This window comes from Sciurus carolinensis, chromosome 1 (assembly GCF_902686445.1).
Source record: "Sciurus carolinensis chromosome 1, mSciCar1.2, whole genome shotgun sequence".
In the NCBI taxonomy this organism is placed as follows: Eukaryota; Metazoa; Chordata; class Mammalia; order Rodentia; family Sciuridae; genus Sciurus; species Sciurus carolinensis.
Genome location: NC_062213.1, coordinates 97,947,168 through 97,965,121, shown reverse-complemented (window position 1 = coordinate 97,965,121; position 17,954 = coordinate 97,947,168). Strand labels below are relative to the sequence as shown.

Sequence of the window (17,954 nt, the reverse complement as noted above, 5' to 3'; positions counted from 1 at the left end):
TTGCCCTTCATGGAGTTTGTAGATATCATCTTATTTATCTTTGCATCCTTAAGCCATTAGGGATTGTGGCTAGTGGCAGAGAACACAGCAGGCATTCACTATATTTTACAAATGCAAAACCAGCTCTTTTAACAAAGGCTCTCTTTTTCTTTCTTTGACACCTTTAGGAGATATGTCCCTTCCTATGATTCACATTCAAACTAAATTTCATTATTATTTTGGAGCAAAATTCTTATGCCGACTTTATTATTTTTGTATTATATAACTAATCAAGTTCCTTCTTCATTAGCGTGGTTTTAAAATTAGGACATATTCATTTTTATGTTTTAATTATAAGGAATTTGAGTTCTCATCCCACACTTGGTGAGATCTCTTAATTCTTTTACTAGCCCTTCCTTAAGTAATTCCTGGGAAACTTACATAGTTCATAAATTCTTTCAGGAGGTTGCTTGTTGCTTTTATAAGTCAACAAGTCTCTGCTTCTTCTGGATTTACTGTTTATAACTGTGCAACTTCTCTGTGTATCTTATTCACCTATAAAATAGGGAACATTGTAAGACTGTAAGGATTTAATGAGATGTAGATGTAAAGTACTTAGAATAGTGTTTGGCATGTAGTAATATAGTCCTCATGCTTCTATTTGTCTTCCTAGGTATGCCAAGAATGCGAGGTCCTGACTTTTTTACTGAGGTTTTTTTCTTAGGGTCATGGGATGTATTTGTATGAACAACCTTGAGGGATGAAGTAATGTCTCCCTCCAGATCAAAGAACAGGTTTGCTTACTGCTTTGTATAAAATGGCAGCTTCCTCAAGTTCAGTGTTCCTTAGCTATGATGTAAATACACTAAGTGCACAGCATTCATTTGGGCCCTTTGTTTCAAGCATGTGGTACTTTGCTGGGTGAGAAGGGCAAAAGGAACTGACACAAACATGCTGAAGCTCCTTGCTTTTTGGGTCTTGAGTAATAGTCTTTTGTTTCTGACCCAGGAATCTTGTGTCTTCCACAACATCTATGAAACAGTAAACGATTTACCTTATCAGTAGGATAAAATCAATTGTCAGACTGGAGTAGTAATGGCTTAAATAAGCTTATTCACTATTTTTTCTCTTGTTCTTTTTACTTGTCTTCACCAAGCACTTTGTTCTAAAATATTTTTTTTTAGTTGCAGATGGACAGAATATCTTTATTTTATTTGCTTTTATGTGGTGCTGAGGGTCGAACCCAGTGCCTCACATGTGCTAGGCAAGTGCTCTAGTACTCAGCTACAACTCCAGACCTTCACCAGGCACTCTGCACAACATCTATAAGTTTGTGTTGTGGTAGGCAGCCAAAAAACCCCCAAAAAACAAAAAACAAAAAAACACCAATTTCTGCCATTTGTAAAGAATTCTATTGTGCTATTGGGGCAAACACAATGAATTTAAAATAAAGTTAATTCAAAATTATCGCACAATTGTAATTATTACTTGACCACTCTAACATCTAGTTCTTAAATTACGGAGACAGTAGTTTCCTCTCTCTATGTTTTTTGTATAGTTGGGGTATAGCTTTTACATAGTTAGTTGCAATACATGAAAGGAAAGTTGCGCAAAAACAACTAGACCTTAGTTCCTGTTACTTAATATCTGTTTGATTTTAGACACTTTAAACTTCAGTTTCCTAATATGTGAAACAGGGAAACTAATTCTTGAACCAGCTGTCTCACAAGGTGGTTTGGGCCATGGAATAAAATGAACATACAGTTACTAAACAAGTTAAGTTTGTGTTGAATCACAAACATCAACTAATACTAACATTATTGGGTTTTCTTTCTCTCTTCCTTTTAAAAAATTTTTTCTCCTCCTGCAGCCCCCTCGCGCGGTGTTGAGAATTGAATCCAGTCCCTCCGGCGAGCAAAGCACGTACTCCACCTCCCTACATCTGGGCTACATCCTTAGGACATATTAACGTTTTTAGAAGCGACGAAATGAAAGGAAACGAAACAAAAACAAAATCTTGCCCCACGTCAGCAGAGGAAAATTTTGTCACGCTCGGTGTTAGATTAGATGCTCAACACGTGAAACGCCTAATAGAGCCTAGGTGATAAACCACAGCTCCCAGCAGGCCTTGCTCCCGAAAATGCGCCAGATATCCTCAGCTCAGGTCTGGGCTCAGCCTCTCTCCGCCCCCACAGCTCAGAAACTACATTTCCCATGAGGCCGCGCGGTGCCCAACCTTCCGCTTTCCTCCCCCCACACCCCCGCTCCCCTTTACCCGGCCAGCAGCGCCGTGGCCGACTCGGTCCCGCGGCCGGTGGTACGGGCGCGCGCGCCGGGGGTCGCGCGGCTGCTGAGAAGGACGAGCACGCGCTGGGAGGGAGTGGAGGCGTAGGGGGGCGGGGGTACGGCTCGATTGCTCGCAAGATGGCGGACGAGGACGGGGAAGGGATTCACCCCTCAGCCCCTCATCGGAACGGAGGTGGCGGCGGCGGCGGGGGGTCCGGGCTCCACTGCGCCGGGAACGGCGGAGGAGGAGGCGGCGGCCCGCGGGTCGTGCGCATCGTCAAGTCCGAGTCCGGCTACGGCTTCAACGTGCGGGGCCAAGTGAGCGAGGGCGGGCAACTGCGGAGCATCAACGGAGAGCTGTACGCGCCGCTGCAGCATGTGAGCGCCGTGCTGCCCGGGGGGGCGGCCGACCGGGCCGGGGTGCGCAAGGGGGACCGCATCCTGGAGGTGTGAGTATCCGGGCCGAATGCCGCCCCACCCTTCCCAGTCCCCTCCGCCTGTCCCTGCATCTCCTCTCCACTCCTGTCACCCTCAGGCCGCACCTCCCCCAACCCCTATACGGGCTCTCTGGACCCCCGCCCCCTTCAGGCCTCAGCCGCCCGGTACCTCCTTGTGGGTTGACCCCACCTCCCCCAGTTTCTGCGACTCCCACCTTCCTTCCTGTGGTCTCCAGTTTATGTCCTTGCCCCAATGCTCTTACCCCTGCCCCCATGCCTTTGACTGTTTTCTGTCCCTTTGGCATGCCATTTTTTGCTCCTCACTGCCCCTTCGCCTTCTTCATAACGAATGTCTTCTGCTCTTTACTAACGGCATCCTTTTTTCTGACCCTGCCAGTATCGTCTCTTCCTCAAGTTCTTGTCATTAGCATCATAGTTTCCTGTTCTCCGCCACTCCCCTCAGTCCCTGTGGACTGCCACTTCTGCCCTCTAGACCAAGTAAGCAGGACCTCTCGGTCTGCTCCCACTTTTCTTCCGGAAACATCATCTCTTACTCCGCTTCTTTTTATTTCCCTAGTTACCCTGACCTATGGTTAAGCACCTCCAGTATTTCCCATTTACCGCTTGTCCTTTCTTCCCCTCCTTTTTGTGTTCATAACCCCCCAAATACACCTTCTTTTCTGACCCTTGCGTTCTTTTTGGTGGGAGTGAAGTGGGGGTTGACAGTAGTTTCTCTTTGCTGTAGTTCTGGTATTTTATCCTGACCACATCTGAGTGCATCCCTGTTCTGGTCTCATCTTCTCTTGTATACTATACTCACACTTCTTTTGAGTACAGTTTATGGTAGAGCTGTCCTAGCTGCCACTTCCCGCAAACTACAACCCTTGTTTAGGTCTTTGACTTCTGCGTGTTTTTAGTGCATGCCCAGTCCATTTTCTCTTTTATGCTTTTGGGATCCCACACTTGACTTTATCCTATTCTTTCTCTCCTATAGTTTGCTTTCCTTTTCTTCTTTTTTTAAGGCCCTTTCAACCCACTCTCTTCCCCTGCTGCAGTCCCTCCCCCATCATTCATCCTAGTTCCCCACCGCATGCATCCCTTAAAGCTGTCTGTCTTGCAGTTTCTATGCAGACTTTCTCCACTGTCCTTACCTAGGTGTTACATTCATATTTTTGTACTTGGTGTTAAAATTCTTATAGTGGTTACTGGTTGACTTGTGGAGTTTATGTTCTCATTGTCTCCATTCTCTGTAGGAATCTTCAATTCTGAATTTCTCTTCTTACCGCTTTGATATTATATATTATTTTTTCACTTTTACTGTCTTGTTTCTTCCTGGGATTTGCCCACGTAAGTCTTATTTTTAAAAAAACATTTTATTTTTGATAATAATTTCCACAACTGTGTTTGCTTTTATAAAACAGCAGGTTTACCCGAGGTTTGTAAAGAGGATGATATCTTGAAAGAGTCTGGTCTTATATAGGAGTCCATCCTTTCTTATTCATCTCGTTCCCCTGCCTTTATCCTTGATGATCTTACTCTAGAGTATCTACTCTTTTTTTTTTCTCATCCCTTTCACCTGGAGAAAGAGTAGGTCACCCAAACATGTGTTTGAAAATATTATGCCTTTCTTGTTCTTTCTATAAATAGATAACTTTCTTTTCTCATTAATGCCCTACATACAGTTTCTAGTAATGTCTGGAAATATATTTTTAGTCTTTTGGGGGGGGGCATGACATTCAGATATAGAATATAATAATGACCTTTGATTTCTCATATCTGAGCACTTAGTTGTTGTCTTTCTGGATAACTGAAAATCTGTGGTTAATGTTTTCTTCTGATAGAAGCTCTTGGAATTGTCATTTTCCTTTCCCTTTGGAAGATAACTTTGGATCCAGCTGTTTATTTTTAAACTTAATGTGTTTAAAATTATAGATCTACTATAACATTTTAAATCATTTATTCTTTATAGGATCTAAAGGAACCAAACTTAAATAAAATTCTGTAGGAAACTACAGCTAAGGTGATTTCCCATATGCGCACACACACACACACACACACCAACACACAACCAACAAACATAGTTGGTGACTTCTTGCCTTTATTATATTTTCTGCAGTAAAACCCAGATATAAACTAGGTACTAAAGGAGACTCCAGATGATGCCATAGGACAGGTAGATGAACTTGCCTCAGGTCCAGGTTCCAGACTAGGAACCTAGGAAGTCTTTTCCTTCTAGAGAAAAGACATTGCTTTTTAGCACATCCCTACTAGTGGGTGGAGAACTTTGTCTCCTTTAAAAGGCAGGGGAAAAGGACAACCTTCTCTAAAAGGTTGTGATGATCAGAAATCTTCCTGGGTTTGATTTCTCACCCTTCCAACTGTGTTTTGATATCCAAATTATTTGAAACTTCTCTGATACTCTAGTGGAAGGTAGTGATAGTTGGAACACAAAACCAACTAAAGGGTAAATTCTCTGAAACCCCATCTTTTATATATTTTCTTGTTTGTTCGTTCCTTCCTTCCTTTTTCGTTAGGTTTTCATATGAGAGGAGGAAATAAACTACCAAATAGACACTGTTCTTCCTGTACCTGCTGCTTTTTTTGATCAGATTTGATTGAGGCTGATTTTCCATAAACATTCTTTAGACAACACTCTTTAGAACTTATCCAGGTTCTTTAAGTCAGCCTCTCTGTTGTCCCAGGAACATTTTCCATGTTGATGAAGTGCCAAGTGGGGTCTGAGTTAGGGATAGGTAGATTATCATTGTATAGACATATCATTGGGTGTCAGGTGGACTTCTGGACCTTGATAATTGCTGTTTAAGACTTCCCTATTTTAAACCTTTTCCCTGTGTGTACAAATTGATTTTATTTCAGTTTTCATATATTACACTCATAGAGGCATGAAAGAACAGTAACTGAGATTTAAGGGGATATAAGCTTGTACACAAGTAAGAGGTTTAGTCTCTTTGTGATTCTTTTAGAATCTGCTTAGCAAGGTTCTCTCTTCACTGAATCTTGGAACAATTATTAAACTATATTGGAGTTAGTACGGTTCAGTCCTTTTTCCTTTCAAAATGTACTAGACTATAACTGATTCTAGAGAGTCATGTTGCCAGGCTTGGTAGTGCAATATGAAGAAGCCCTCTGGGCTCTCAATTTTACTACAGATGGAAAGTTTTCTTGACTAGCAACATTAGTCTCCACCTTGTAATTTTTCCCAGTGTAACATACACTGATGTGTATGTACCTGGAGGCTAATGTGTGAAGGATGCTTTCAACAAATGAACCCCAAATAAATATGTCTTTGTGCTAATTATATAGTATGTGAAGTAACTGATTTCAGGTTCATGTAATTCCAAGGGCTCTTGATTCATTTCTTGAGAGTTGCCTTTATGAAGGTTTTTGTGTGCTGTGGGTTTGAATTTGGGACTGCCTAGATTTTTAAGGGAGTAGGTTTGTCTTTTGGCCGTTTCTTTTGTCTCTTTGGTATTTGGGTAGTGTGATCTTTAATCATGGACCCCCATGGTTGGCTTGCAGGCATTCAAAATCATGATATGGTAGTCAAAGAATAAACGTTTTCCCACTTAATAGCTACCAGATAATATACCCATCAGCTTTCCCTTGTTAAAGTTAAAACCATAAGGTAAATTAGGCTACCTATATAAATTTGCTTATTGAGAGTCAATTTTTAAATTTTATTTTGTGTGAAAGTTTGAACAGCATTGAATAAAAAGAAAAGACGGTGCCACAAAAGGAATTTTTATAAGTTGTGTGAGTCATGTAACATTGACTGCTTAGTACCTTCTCAAGAGCTGCCTTCTTAATTGTAACTGAATTCTGTTTGCCTCAAATTTTCCAGGTTGATTTTGGTAATAGTGTTTGAAATGCTTTATTGATCAGAGGAAATTTTTATGGCAGTGGTTCTCAAGTTTTTATGCACATAGAAATCACTTGGGTGCTCATGTCAAAAGCATAGATTCTCAGGCTTACCTTGTAAGGATTGAGATTAAATAGCTTGCATGAGACCTAGAAATATCTATTTTTTATTCCTTTGCTAAATGTAGAGAATGCAGCCGCATACAGAGCCACATGCCCAGAGCAACACTATAGGTTACAGTACTTGCATTCTCAATTCATTTTATCGTTATGGTCATATTGAGAGTCATGAGGGAAGAATATGCTAACAAATAGTGATTTTTTTTTAGGCTTTGGAATTCCAGTCTAAGTGGCAAATCAGTTAAGTACTAACTATTTTATCTGATCTTATGTATTTTACTTATTGGATCTTGCTAAGCTCTTGCAATAAAGGTAGATTGTTAAGAGGTAGAACAAACAATCATAATCGTTATTCTACTTTGCAATGTGTATAGTGTGTTAACTGTTTGCAGTGTTTTTGCATTTGAATTTCACAACAGCCCTGTGAGAGAAATTATAAACTCCTTTGAGGGCAAGTATTATATCAAACACTGTATTTATTTGTTGACTCTTTAACCAAATGTCTGGTGGCATATAGAAGGTTATTCCTCAGTACATACTTGCTGACTGAATATGAGTAAAATTACCCCACTTTATATGAGAGGAAAACTGAGTATTGCACTAATGAGTGGCAACAAGAATTAAAGGCATGTCTCTGCATTCTAAATGTAGTGTATTTTCCATTTCTTTGATTTTTCAGCTATTGTTGACTGATAATAGTTAACTATTCTTGATTGTAATTACTTAACTTATAATCGTTAAAATTCAGTTACATTCCTGTAAACTTGGATAGCAGTTGAACTTTGGTACTACCATAGTGAAATGTAACCATCTTATATATTTATTTACCCTTTATCTACTTTTGTAAATTGGATAAGAGATGGGGGGCCAAATCAATCTTTGTCCTTATTGCTGTCTCTACTCCACAGGTTATCAATGAAGAGAGCATGAGAATCATAATTTTAACTTCAAAAATACTTCTAATTTCATGTGTAGTTAAGATTGCAAACAAATGATACTGAATTTGAAAACAGTATTACACTTTTCTTAGAAATCACATCCACAGATTGCTGTAACCAGGAAGAGATTTTTCTTTACTAGCATAAAGATTTGTCAGGGTCTTATAAATTGTTGTGAACAGTTGTCTTTCTAGCCACCACTGATTGGTTTGTTTCAGTTGAGAGCTTGTTACTATGCTCTCAAGGATAATTGTTTTTAAAGATAAGTCTCATTGGGAATAATTCTTACGATCTTGTAGATAAGCAAAGAGACTTAATTGACAAGGAAACACTTTATGATGACAGCGAAGTACTTTTGAGCATGAACTGTGCTGAGTTCATTCATTAGATGATGGCATTACTGACAAAGGATATTGTGGTGGTTTAGGTTAGAGCCAGTTAGGTTTGTTCTGTTCCTCAGCTGTCAGCTATATAGATGCTTTTTGTGCTTCACTCAGGCAATTCAGTAAGAGACTATTTATGGGTGGTATAATTCTAGCCCATATTTGGAAAAAATCTTTATGCAGTTTTAAAATATTTTTTCAAAAATTGCATCTCACAGCAAGAAATATCTTTTCTATTACAACCCAATATATATGCAAAAATAACCCACTGAAACAAGATTCACCAAAACTGTATTTACTGGTATCAGATATTCTGGTACTTTTTAGTCTGTTCAATATTTGGTTGTTTTGTTTTTTGAATGTGTATAGTGGCCTACTACAATAATTTCACAACTTGTTAGGTTGTGATTCATTGTCTGAAAAACATTAATTTAGGCATTACTTTTCCTGGTGTTGGTCCTCTACTAGCTCATGTTCAATCTGGTTCCACAGTTAAGCACAAACTATGTGTAAAGTATTACTAGGCTTGTGAGTCACAGTGTCTCTGCATCCCTGCCTTTGAGAAGCTTACACTGCAGTGGGGAAGGTACAAATAACAAATATTTTAAATGTAAATCAAAATGAAGTAATGGAGGTGAATGAAATACACAGTGGGAATTTAAAGGACTATGGGGAGATAGGTCATAGAAGGCTTTTAAACTGTAATTTAAGAACAAGTAGAATTTCAGTAGCAGAGAAAGCGGAAGGATTTCACAGGCTGAGGAAATTGTGTGACCAAAGAGAGGAAGATGTGAAAAGTTCCTAGGCTATTGAGGGGCCTAAAGTTGCTGTTTGTAGACAGTTGTGATAGAAACTGGAAAGGAAGGTTGAAATGAGATCCAAAAGGGTTTTGAATGCAATGCTAAAAAGTTTGTATTTCTATTTATGAGCTTAAAATATAGTTGTATGTGCATTAATAACCAGGACTTCCTGTGAATTTATTTATTATTATTTACCAGAAGAGGTTGAATAGCTTTTGCAAGGCCTAAGAGGAAAGACACTTAGAATTAGAAGAATTTCAGAGACCCAATCTCTTGAACTATCTTATGCTATATAAAGAAGGGAACTGAGAACAACTAAGCTCTAACATCCAGCGTAAGAAACAGCTGATGAGAAGCTGGTTGCTTTTAACTGGTGAACACGTTTTACAATCCAATCCAATTTCTGAAATATCTTTCTCTGTCTTATGTTTTAAATAACAATGATTAGTGTTCAGTTTACAGTTGATAATATTTTCTTTTCTTCCTTTTGGTACCTGATACTGGAAATTGAACCACTGATTGTACCACTGAACTCTATCCCCGGTCCTTTTAAAATTTGAAATAAGGTCTCACTGAGGTGAGGTTTTTGCTGAGTTGTTGAGGCTGGCCTCTAACTTGTGATCCTCTTGCTTCAGCCTTCAACTCCCTGGGATTATAGATGTGCCTCACCATGCCTGGCAATATTTTCATTCTTATAGGCTACAGGCCCACTTGTTCTCTGCATTATTTTTTTCCAGATCTGTTCCTCTGATTTGATGATGCCTCCTTTAATTTAAATCTTTTATTTAGTCTCTTGTTCATTACTTGTTGTCCCTTGCCAGCTAAATAAGGATCTTATATTAGTTGAGGAAATGTACCTATTGGCTAGGTATTTGAGTTGTTAAGTAAGGAGCTCTTTTCAAGTGCCCTTATATGTATCTTTTAAAAAATTATCCATTTTTGCTTAAGCTATCTGAAACTTTTTTGGTGTTGGGGATTGACCCCAGGGCTTTGCATGTAGCTGGGCACTCATTCTACCACTGAGGTTCGCTCCCAGCCCTATCTGAAATTTTTTTAGATTCTTGAATCAGACCTCAGAGCAAGAATGACAGATCTGTGTATTCTATGGACTTGATACACAAGTAATTTGCTTACTTCCCTTTGGAAAAGTACAGAGACATCTGCAGAGAGTCAGCTGCTTATGTGGATACTCTCCAGCTGCTTTCAAGAGACTGATTATTCTTACAGAACTATTCAATGAAAATAACTAGGAACCATCCCCTCCCCATACTGCAGTGCTTTTATATTCTATGTCTATTCAGTTTTAGTTATATTTAGTGTGTTTAAAAAATTGGGAGGTGGATTAAGTATTTGGATATCTTGGAAAATGCGATGACCTCTTAGAAATTTTGGAAACTTTTTCTACTTCTTTTGTTGATCAGTTTAAGCATTTAGAAAATCTGTCACTTGTAAAGTTTGTCAACTGAATATACTATGGAGATTGCTTAGTTTTTACCCAATATTATAGTCATTTTGAGTCTGATAGGGTTAAAAAATTTTGGATATGCTTTTCTAAGGTAAGTAACCTGCGTGTATCTTCACTTGAAAATAGCAAGTTTTGTTCTTTCTCCTTTGTATTTTGAATCCAAGGAAATGTGACACTAAAGTTTCTTTTGTGAGTTATGTGCTGACAGATTATTCTAGATTTCCCTGTCTATCCATCTATCTTTTAAATTACTGACTTGAGAAAGGCCCTACTACTGTACTTTTCTTCTTTTTCTAGATTACAGACTTAGAGAAACTGTAGCCTGTGATTTTAAACTTCCAAAATAAATTGTCCAAATTTAATTTGTATTAAAAGATGCTATTTGAGTGCTAAAGGTTTATCACTTTAAAAGTAATCTATTATTAATTTTTAAAGGTTATCTTTCATAGATCAAGTTTGAGCTTTTTAATTTTTTTCTTTTTTGTAGTAGTAGTGATAGCTTTACTATTCACATCCATGTACAATGCCTCTTGGGTTGAAATGATCATTTAGGAAATGGGTGGTTGGTGGCCCCATAACAAATTTATCACATCACATGAGAAACCATGCTTTTAATTACAATATATAGTATTTCAGAAATTGTAATGAAATCGAATTTCAAAAACTTGATTCCTCTTTTGGTAATTTACCTGACTTGCAAATCAAGGTTGTTGATTAAGCTAGTAGGTTTTATTCTTTTAATTTTTACTGTGATCAGTCTCCATATCAAAAACATTTGGAGATTGCACTTAAATTGACCATGTATAGGCAATGATTCAAAATGTAGCAGATCTCAAACTCTGAGTTGGTGTTAGGAAATGATTTAGGACTTGTATTTGTTTTGCTAGAGAATAACTGAGAGGTGTTCAGAAATGATGTACATAGGAGGGAAATGAGTTAGGTTAGGAAACCATAATGGCTGTTGGCAGCTTTCCCATTTCTAACATTTTCCTACATGTGAAGAAGTAACCTATGGTTATATCTAATCTCCTTCTCTTTTTTAAAGTTTTTTTTTGGTACTGGGGATTGAACCCAGGGCCTTGTGCTTGCCAGGCAAGCACTCTACCAACTGAGCTATATCCCCAGCCCGTTCTTTATCTTTTTTAATAGACTCATAGAGTTGCTATATGCTGATCAAGTTTTTAAAAATGAAAATTAAAAAACAAAATGTCTTTTCAAAACAAAATAAGTGTTATATATTTTTGAAGTTAGTATTAGAACTTTTTTTAAGACGTTACTGGTAATTCTTTAGCTTCTCACAGGTGAGTAAAAGGAAGTCTTGTATTTTTTTAAAATACCAAGTGTGGTGCATTTAGTTTTCATGAGGTGAAACAATGTAATTACAATAACTTATTCTCATAATTTTCATAAAATAACGGCTTGTCCCATACACACTAGGAATTGACCTCTGGGCCTTCAGCATAGTAGGCAAGTGCTCTGCCACTTAGCTATATCCCCAGACCTGTTTATTTTTGAGATAGAGCTCTACTAAGTTGCTGGTCTGGCCTCAGACTTGCAATTCTCCTGTTTTAGCCTCCCCAATAGCTGGTATTAGAGGTGTGCCCCACAGTACCTGGCTACAGCTTGATTTTTGTGCTATTTTGCCACATCCCCTCAGTGTGTGTGTGTTTTAATAGTTCCTTACTTTACAGCACTAAAAAATGCTCCAGGCTTATCTTTTATATTTCCTGTCCCAGTCCTAGAATTTTTCCAAGAGGCCCTTGTTTCTTTTCTTGAAGGATGATATTAGAAACCAGGATCTGAACAATAGGTGTGCTTGTTGCTACTAGGGTGTGGTTTCTTTTAAGCCCTCTCTGCAGACAGAGCAAAGAAATGTGTATTTATATTAACCCCTATGTATAGAGATGCTCCTTGGCCTCTAGGAGTTAGGTATGTTCCAATAAACCCATGATAAATTGAAAATATCATAAGTTTAAAATACATTTAATACACCTAACCTACTGAATATTATAGTTATATCGTACTCTGTAGAATTTTGTTTATATACCCTCATGATCCTGTGGCTTACTTGGAATTCATTGCTACTGTCTAACATCACAAGAGAGTGTATTGTTAGCCCAGGAAAAGATCAAAATATAGAATCTGTTGTACAGTTTGTACTGAATGTGTTATCATTTTTTCTGCATCATGAAGTAAAAAATTCATAAGTGGAGCCATTATATTTTGGGGACTGCCTGTATGCATATCTATAAGTAATTCTTATTATTTTCTTATTAATTTGATGATGATGATGATGGAACCATCTATATTTATAAGTTAAACAGGAGTTCTTGCTGATACTCTTATGTCCACACCAGTTCCACATGAATCATTCTAGGTTTTCTCTCCTCCAACACTGAGAAACTTGACTTTCCCCATCTGCCATCCATTTTCTTCCTTTTTTTTTTTTTTTTTTGCCATGTTAGGGATTGAACCCAGGGCCTCACATATGCCAGACAAGTGCTTTACCTCTGAGCTACATCCTAGCCCCATCTATTTTTTTAATTGTTCAATTCTAGTATATATGTATAGCAATGTCAGAATTGTTTACCTGTAACCTTCTGGAAAACAACTTCATTGACTGTAGTGCTTTTGTGCAATTTCTTTTCACTTTAGTCTTATGGACTCTATTTCCTGTTTCTTAGGTCCATACCTTTTATTTTGCCCCATTTGGTGAGGATGTTTAAAATACATTTAAGATACAATTAGATTCTCTTGTCACAGTCTGAGATGCTTCTAACCTCCCTATTTAAAAACTATATTTAAATATAATATAAAATATATATAAATATATATTTATATAAATTTATATACATATATATGTGGAAGAAATTAAGGTTCACTCTGCTGTTCAGTTCTGTATGTTTTGACAAATGCATTGTATCATGTATGCACCATTACAGTATCATACGGAATAGTTTCACTATCCGAAAAATCCCTTGTACTTCACCTGTTAGTTCCTTCTATTCCTTCACACCCCTGATGTGATCTTTGCTTTTTCTGCAATGTGGATAATTGAAATCATTCAATATATAGCCTTTTTAGACTGATTTCCAAAAAAAATGCACTTCAAGTTTCTTCACATTTGTTTGTTTATTTGTGTCATACTGGAAATTAAAACCAGGAGCTACATCCTCAGCCCCTTTTTAAATTTTATTTTGAGACAAGGTCTCACTAAATTGCCCAGGCAGGCCTTGAATTTGTGGTCCTCCTGCTTCAGTCTCTTGGGTTGCTGGGATTATAGCTGTGTGCCACTATGCCCATCTCTGTGACTTTTTGTCACTAGTTTTTTTTTTTTTTTTTAAGCTGAGTAATACTTAATTGTATGGATGTTCCACAATTTGTCATCTAATGTCACCTAATGAAGGGCATCTTGGTTCTAGGTTTTTGAGCAGTTATAAATAAAACTGTTCTAAACATTTGTGTGCAGGTGTTTGTATGTAAACTTTCAGTTCAGTTAGGTAAATACCTAGGAGTAAATGTTACTGGTGGATCATATGGCTAAGAATCTGTCAAACTCTTTTCTGAAGTGACTATTATTTTATATTCCCACAACAATGATTGAGGGTTGCTGTTGCTCCACATCTTCACCAGCATCTGGTATTTGGTATGATCAAAAAAAATTTTTTTTAAGCCATTTTAATAGTATGATGGTATCTGGTTGTTTTGATTGGAATTTCATGTTGATGAATGGTGTTGAACATCTTTTCACGTGCTTATTTGCCATCTGTGTATCTGCTAAGGTGTCTTTCCAGATATTTTGCCCATTTTTAAATTGGGTTGTTTGCTTTCTTATTGTTTGAGTTTTAAGAGTTCGTTGTATGCTTTGGATACAAGTCCTTTATCATCTTTATCAGATATGTTTTACAAATTTTTCTACTCTGTGGCTTGTTTTTGGGTTTTCTTAATATTTTACAGAGCTGAAGTTTTTAATTTTAGTAAAGTTCAAATTAGCAGTTTTACTTTCATGGACTATGCTTTTGGTGTGGTATCTAAAATCTCATGGTAAACCCCAAAACACTGTTTTAGTCAACTTTTTCACTGCTGTGATTGAAAGACCTGACAAAAACAGTTAGAGGAGGTAAAGTTTATTTTGGGGCTCATGGTTTCAGAGGTCTCAGTCCGTAGATGGCCAACTCTGTTGCTCTGGGCCTAAGGTAAGGCAAAGCATTATGGCAGGACAGTGTGAGGGAGAAAAGCTGCTGGGAATATGGCACTAGGACTAGACAGAGAGAGAGCCTCCCCTCACTATGGACAAAAAGCACACCTCCAATGACCCACTTTCTCCAGCCAAACCCTACCTGTCTGCAGTTACCACCCAGTTAATCCCTATCAGGGTATTAATGCACTGATTAGGTTAGAATTCTCAAAACCCAATCATCTCACCTCTAAAATTTCTTGCATTGTCTCACACATGAGCTTTTGGGGGACAGCTAATATCTAAACTGTTAACAATCATGTAGATTTTCTCCTGTGTTATCTTCTAGAAATTTTATAGATCTTCATTTTTACAATACACACTCCCCCCTATCTCATTGTTGAGGATGGAACCCTGGGCCTAGTGTATGTTAGGCAAGTGCTGTAACACTGAGCCACACCCCCAACTCTGCAGTACATTTTAAACATAGCATTGGCACAAACATAGATTATTTTATTGTTCATATTTATAATTTTAAATGATTGCTTTATAGTTTATCAAATTATTGTACTATCATGACCATTCATCCCCCTATTAACTTTTTATAAGTATAGAAACTTAGAAACAGTCTAAATAATAATGAATGAGTTTCTGTTGAACTTTTGTTTTAAGATTGTTTCATTTATTCTTTCTCATATACTAAGAGTGTTCTACATTTCACTGTAAAGTTCTTGCCTTTATTGAACTTATATTTTGGTGATTTCCTTAGGACAAATTCTCAGTAATGCAATCATGAGTTGAAATAATATGAATATTTTTATGACTTTAGATGCATTTTACCAGTGAAATTGCTTCCCACAAGGATTTTTACCTGTTCACAGTCATCATTTTATATTCCAGATAATAGGAATTGATGTTAAAAGTAATTGAGATAATTTTACACTTTTAAAATTGTTGACCAGATTTTGCTGTTTATTAGAAGAAACTCAAACATTGTAGAAACATTTGGTCCTCTCTTTCCTTTAGTTGTACTTCTCCCTCCCATCAATAAATTAGATGTTCTCAGATGTAAGGTGCACAATCAGTATTTCTGAAAAGTATTCCAAAAACTTCTTGACATTTAATGGTCCAGAATGGTAATTTTTTTCAGACCTGTTCAAATTTCACCTTCTTTGGCTAAGTGCTTATCCATGTCCCGATCTCAAGAGTTTAAGGGCATAGTGCATGTGATTGCTAAGACAGTAAATAAAAGTATTCTCTGACTTGTTTGCCTAAGAATGCAAGAAGCAAAGTTAGATGAAAAGGAGCCAGCCTAAGTCAGTTAGATGATTTACCTGCAGAAATGAAAAAGGACAGATCTTTACATTTCAGTTGAGTTGTTTTTTTGTTTTTAACAATCTAGTTTCTAGTATATGTGTTCTCAATAAGCGTTAAGTGAACCAATGTGAAGTCAAAGGAAATGTCTCTCTTCCAGTGTATGGGGGGCCGTTTTCTCCGATTTGGGAGATCTTCACCCAGTTTCCAAGAGGTTGTATATGGAAAAAGTAGGGAGGGCGCTGTATAATTGAGAAGATGATATAACAGCTATGTTAAGATTTTAAATTACCCATATTTCCAATTACCCTAACTCAACTGTTGTTGTATTTTGCTTATTATACCTTTTTTTGGGCAGAAATATTTTATATGCTTATAATCACAATGGACAATATTTTTATTTTAAATGGGCAAAAAAACAAGTCATAGTCTCTTGGTTTTTGCATTTAACTTAAGAATTTTTCTGGGGAATTTTTAAAGAGATATGTAGTCCATATGCTTGATGTACTTAAAGGTTTTCATAATGTTAGGTACTTGACTGAATTCTTTTTCAAGTACTCTGTCAGAAGAAAATGTTTTACAGTCTTGAAAGCTTAACATTTAACAAGAGAACCCTAGATCACCTAAGAAATGAAATCTGAATTACATTTATAATGAAATATGATATTGCAATATTTGGTGAATTTTACTCGTATCAAATTATGACTTTGATAAACTTGAGAGATACTTCTGCTCTCTGGTTCAACTTTATAATATCCTGTTACTGAGATTCTTTAGTAAGGTTGAAATATGTGTCCTATTTTTTTCACCCATGAACTTGAGCACTGATTGAATCCTGTTGTGAACAGATGTGAGTATAAACTATTGCATAAAGGCATTGTAGGGTCAAGGGGCAGGGCCAGCAGTGAAGGGTGATGAACATGGTCATTAGTACTAACCCTCAAAATTCTTTATCATCTGAAATTGCTTGCAAGATTATCATGAGCTGGTAGTAAAAATCAGTGGTCAGAATGACACTGATGAATGAGGTGCAGAGGTTCAGGCTCTTAGTGGTGGAAGCTCAGTCTGGATTCCATCTTCCTTGTCCCTGGACTTCATTGGAGTTGGTGAGTGCTATGAAGCCCAGGCAGCACCAGTTCATGAAGAGCTTGTTGAATAGGGAGCAGACTCTGGGCAGGCATGGAGGTCTTGCTGGGGATATTGGTTGCAGAGGTCATCATGGGAGTAGAGCCATGTAGCGTAAGCACATCATGTTCCTTATGTGTCTCATAATTTGCTGGGAGATCACTGTTGGTGTGACGGAAGAATGTTTGAGAAGTATGGTTCATGGTGCCAACACACTATCACCTGTCTACTGGGGGAGAACTATCTCTGGCTCAATGTTTTCTTCATTACTTTTCATGAAATAAACTTCTAAGACTTGGAAATATCCAAAGTTTAGCTTAGTTTTCCACAAAGGTATGGTAGGTGAAGGAAACAGCATGTAACTTATTCTTTAAACAGTTTGTGCTGCTGATATTTACGGATTCATCTACTAGGATCTTCATGACAACATTGTTTATAACAGGGAAAGATTTCGAGTAAAAGTAGAATAGAGGTATGTTTCACCCAGATGATAGACTGTTATTTCACATTTAGAGATGAGATATTTATGTAACTTCTGCATTTATTTATTTACTGGTATTGAGGATTGAACCCAGGAATGCTCCACCACTTAGCTACATTCCCAGCTCCCCTTTTAAAAAAAAAAATTGTGTTTGAGATAGGGTCTCATTAAGTTGCTCAAACTGGCTTGGTTATCCTCCTGCCTAGCCTCCTGTGTAGCTGGGATAATAAGCATGCACCACTATGCTTGACTTAACTTCTGTTTTTAAATCAATTTATTGAGATTTAATTTACATATAGTTAAATTCCTATAGATTAAGTGTAGAATTCGAGTGTTTTTGTTTTTGTCTTTTTGACGGTGCTGGGGATTGAACCTGGACCTTGCCCATGGCAAGTGCTCTACCCTCTCTAGTCCTAGAGTTTGAGTTTTGATAAAAGTATACATCCACTTAACCACCACCTCACGTAGAACACCCTTGCTCACTTCAGAAAGTTTCCTTGTGCCCCTTTGCGTGCAATACTCATCCCTTCCTTTCCAGACAACTACTGATCTGATTTCTACTGCAACAGA

General features: G+C 37.5%; 1 protein-coding gene and 1 non-coding gene across 2 annotated transcripts in view; one reads left to right on the top strand and one right to left on the bottom strand.

Moving 5' to 3' along the window:
• The first annotated feature begins 2,230 nt into the window (after positions 1 to 2,230).
• Snx27 (sorting nexin 27) overlaps positions 2,231 to 17,954 on the top strand; it is a 79,281-nt gene continuing 63,557 nt past the window's right edge. The window contains exon 1 of the mRNA XM_047565912.1: positions 2,231 to 2,714. Coding sequence (XP_047421868.1) covers positions 2,404 to 2,714 — 311 coding nt within the window. The 5' untranslated portion in view covers positions 2,231 to 2,403. The remainder of the gene's footprint in view (positions 2,715 to 17,954) is intronic.
• Positions 11,338 to 11,411, bottom strand: Trnaa-ggc (transfer RNA alanine (anticodon GGC)). Its single transcript has one exon. It is a non-coding gene; the product is annotated as a tRNA-Ala (tRNA).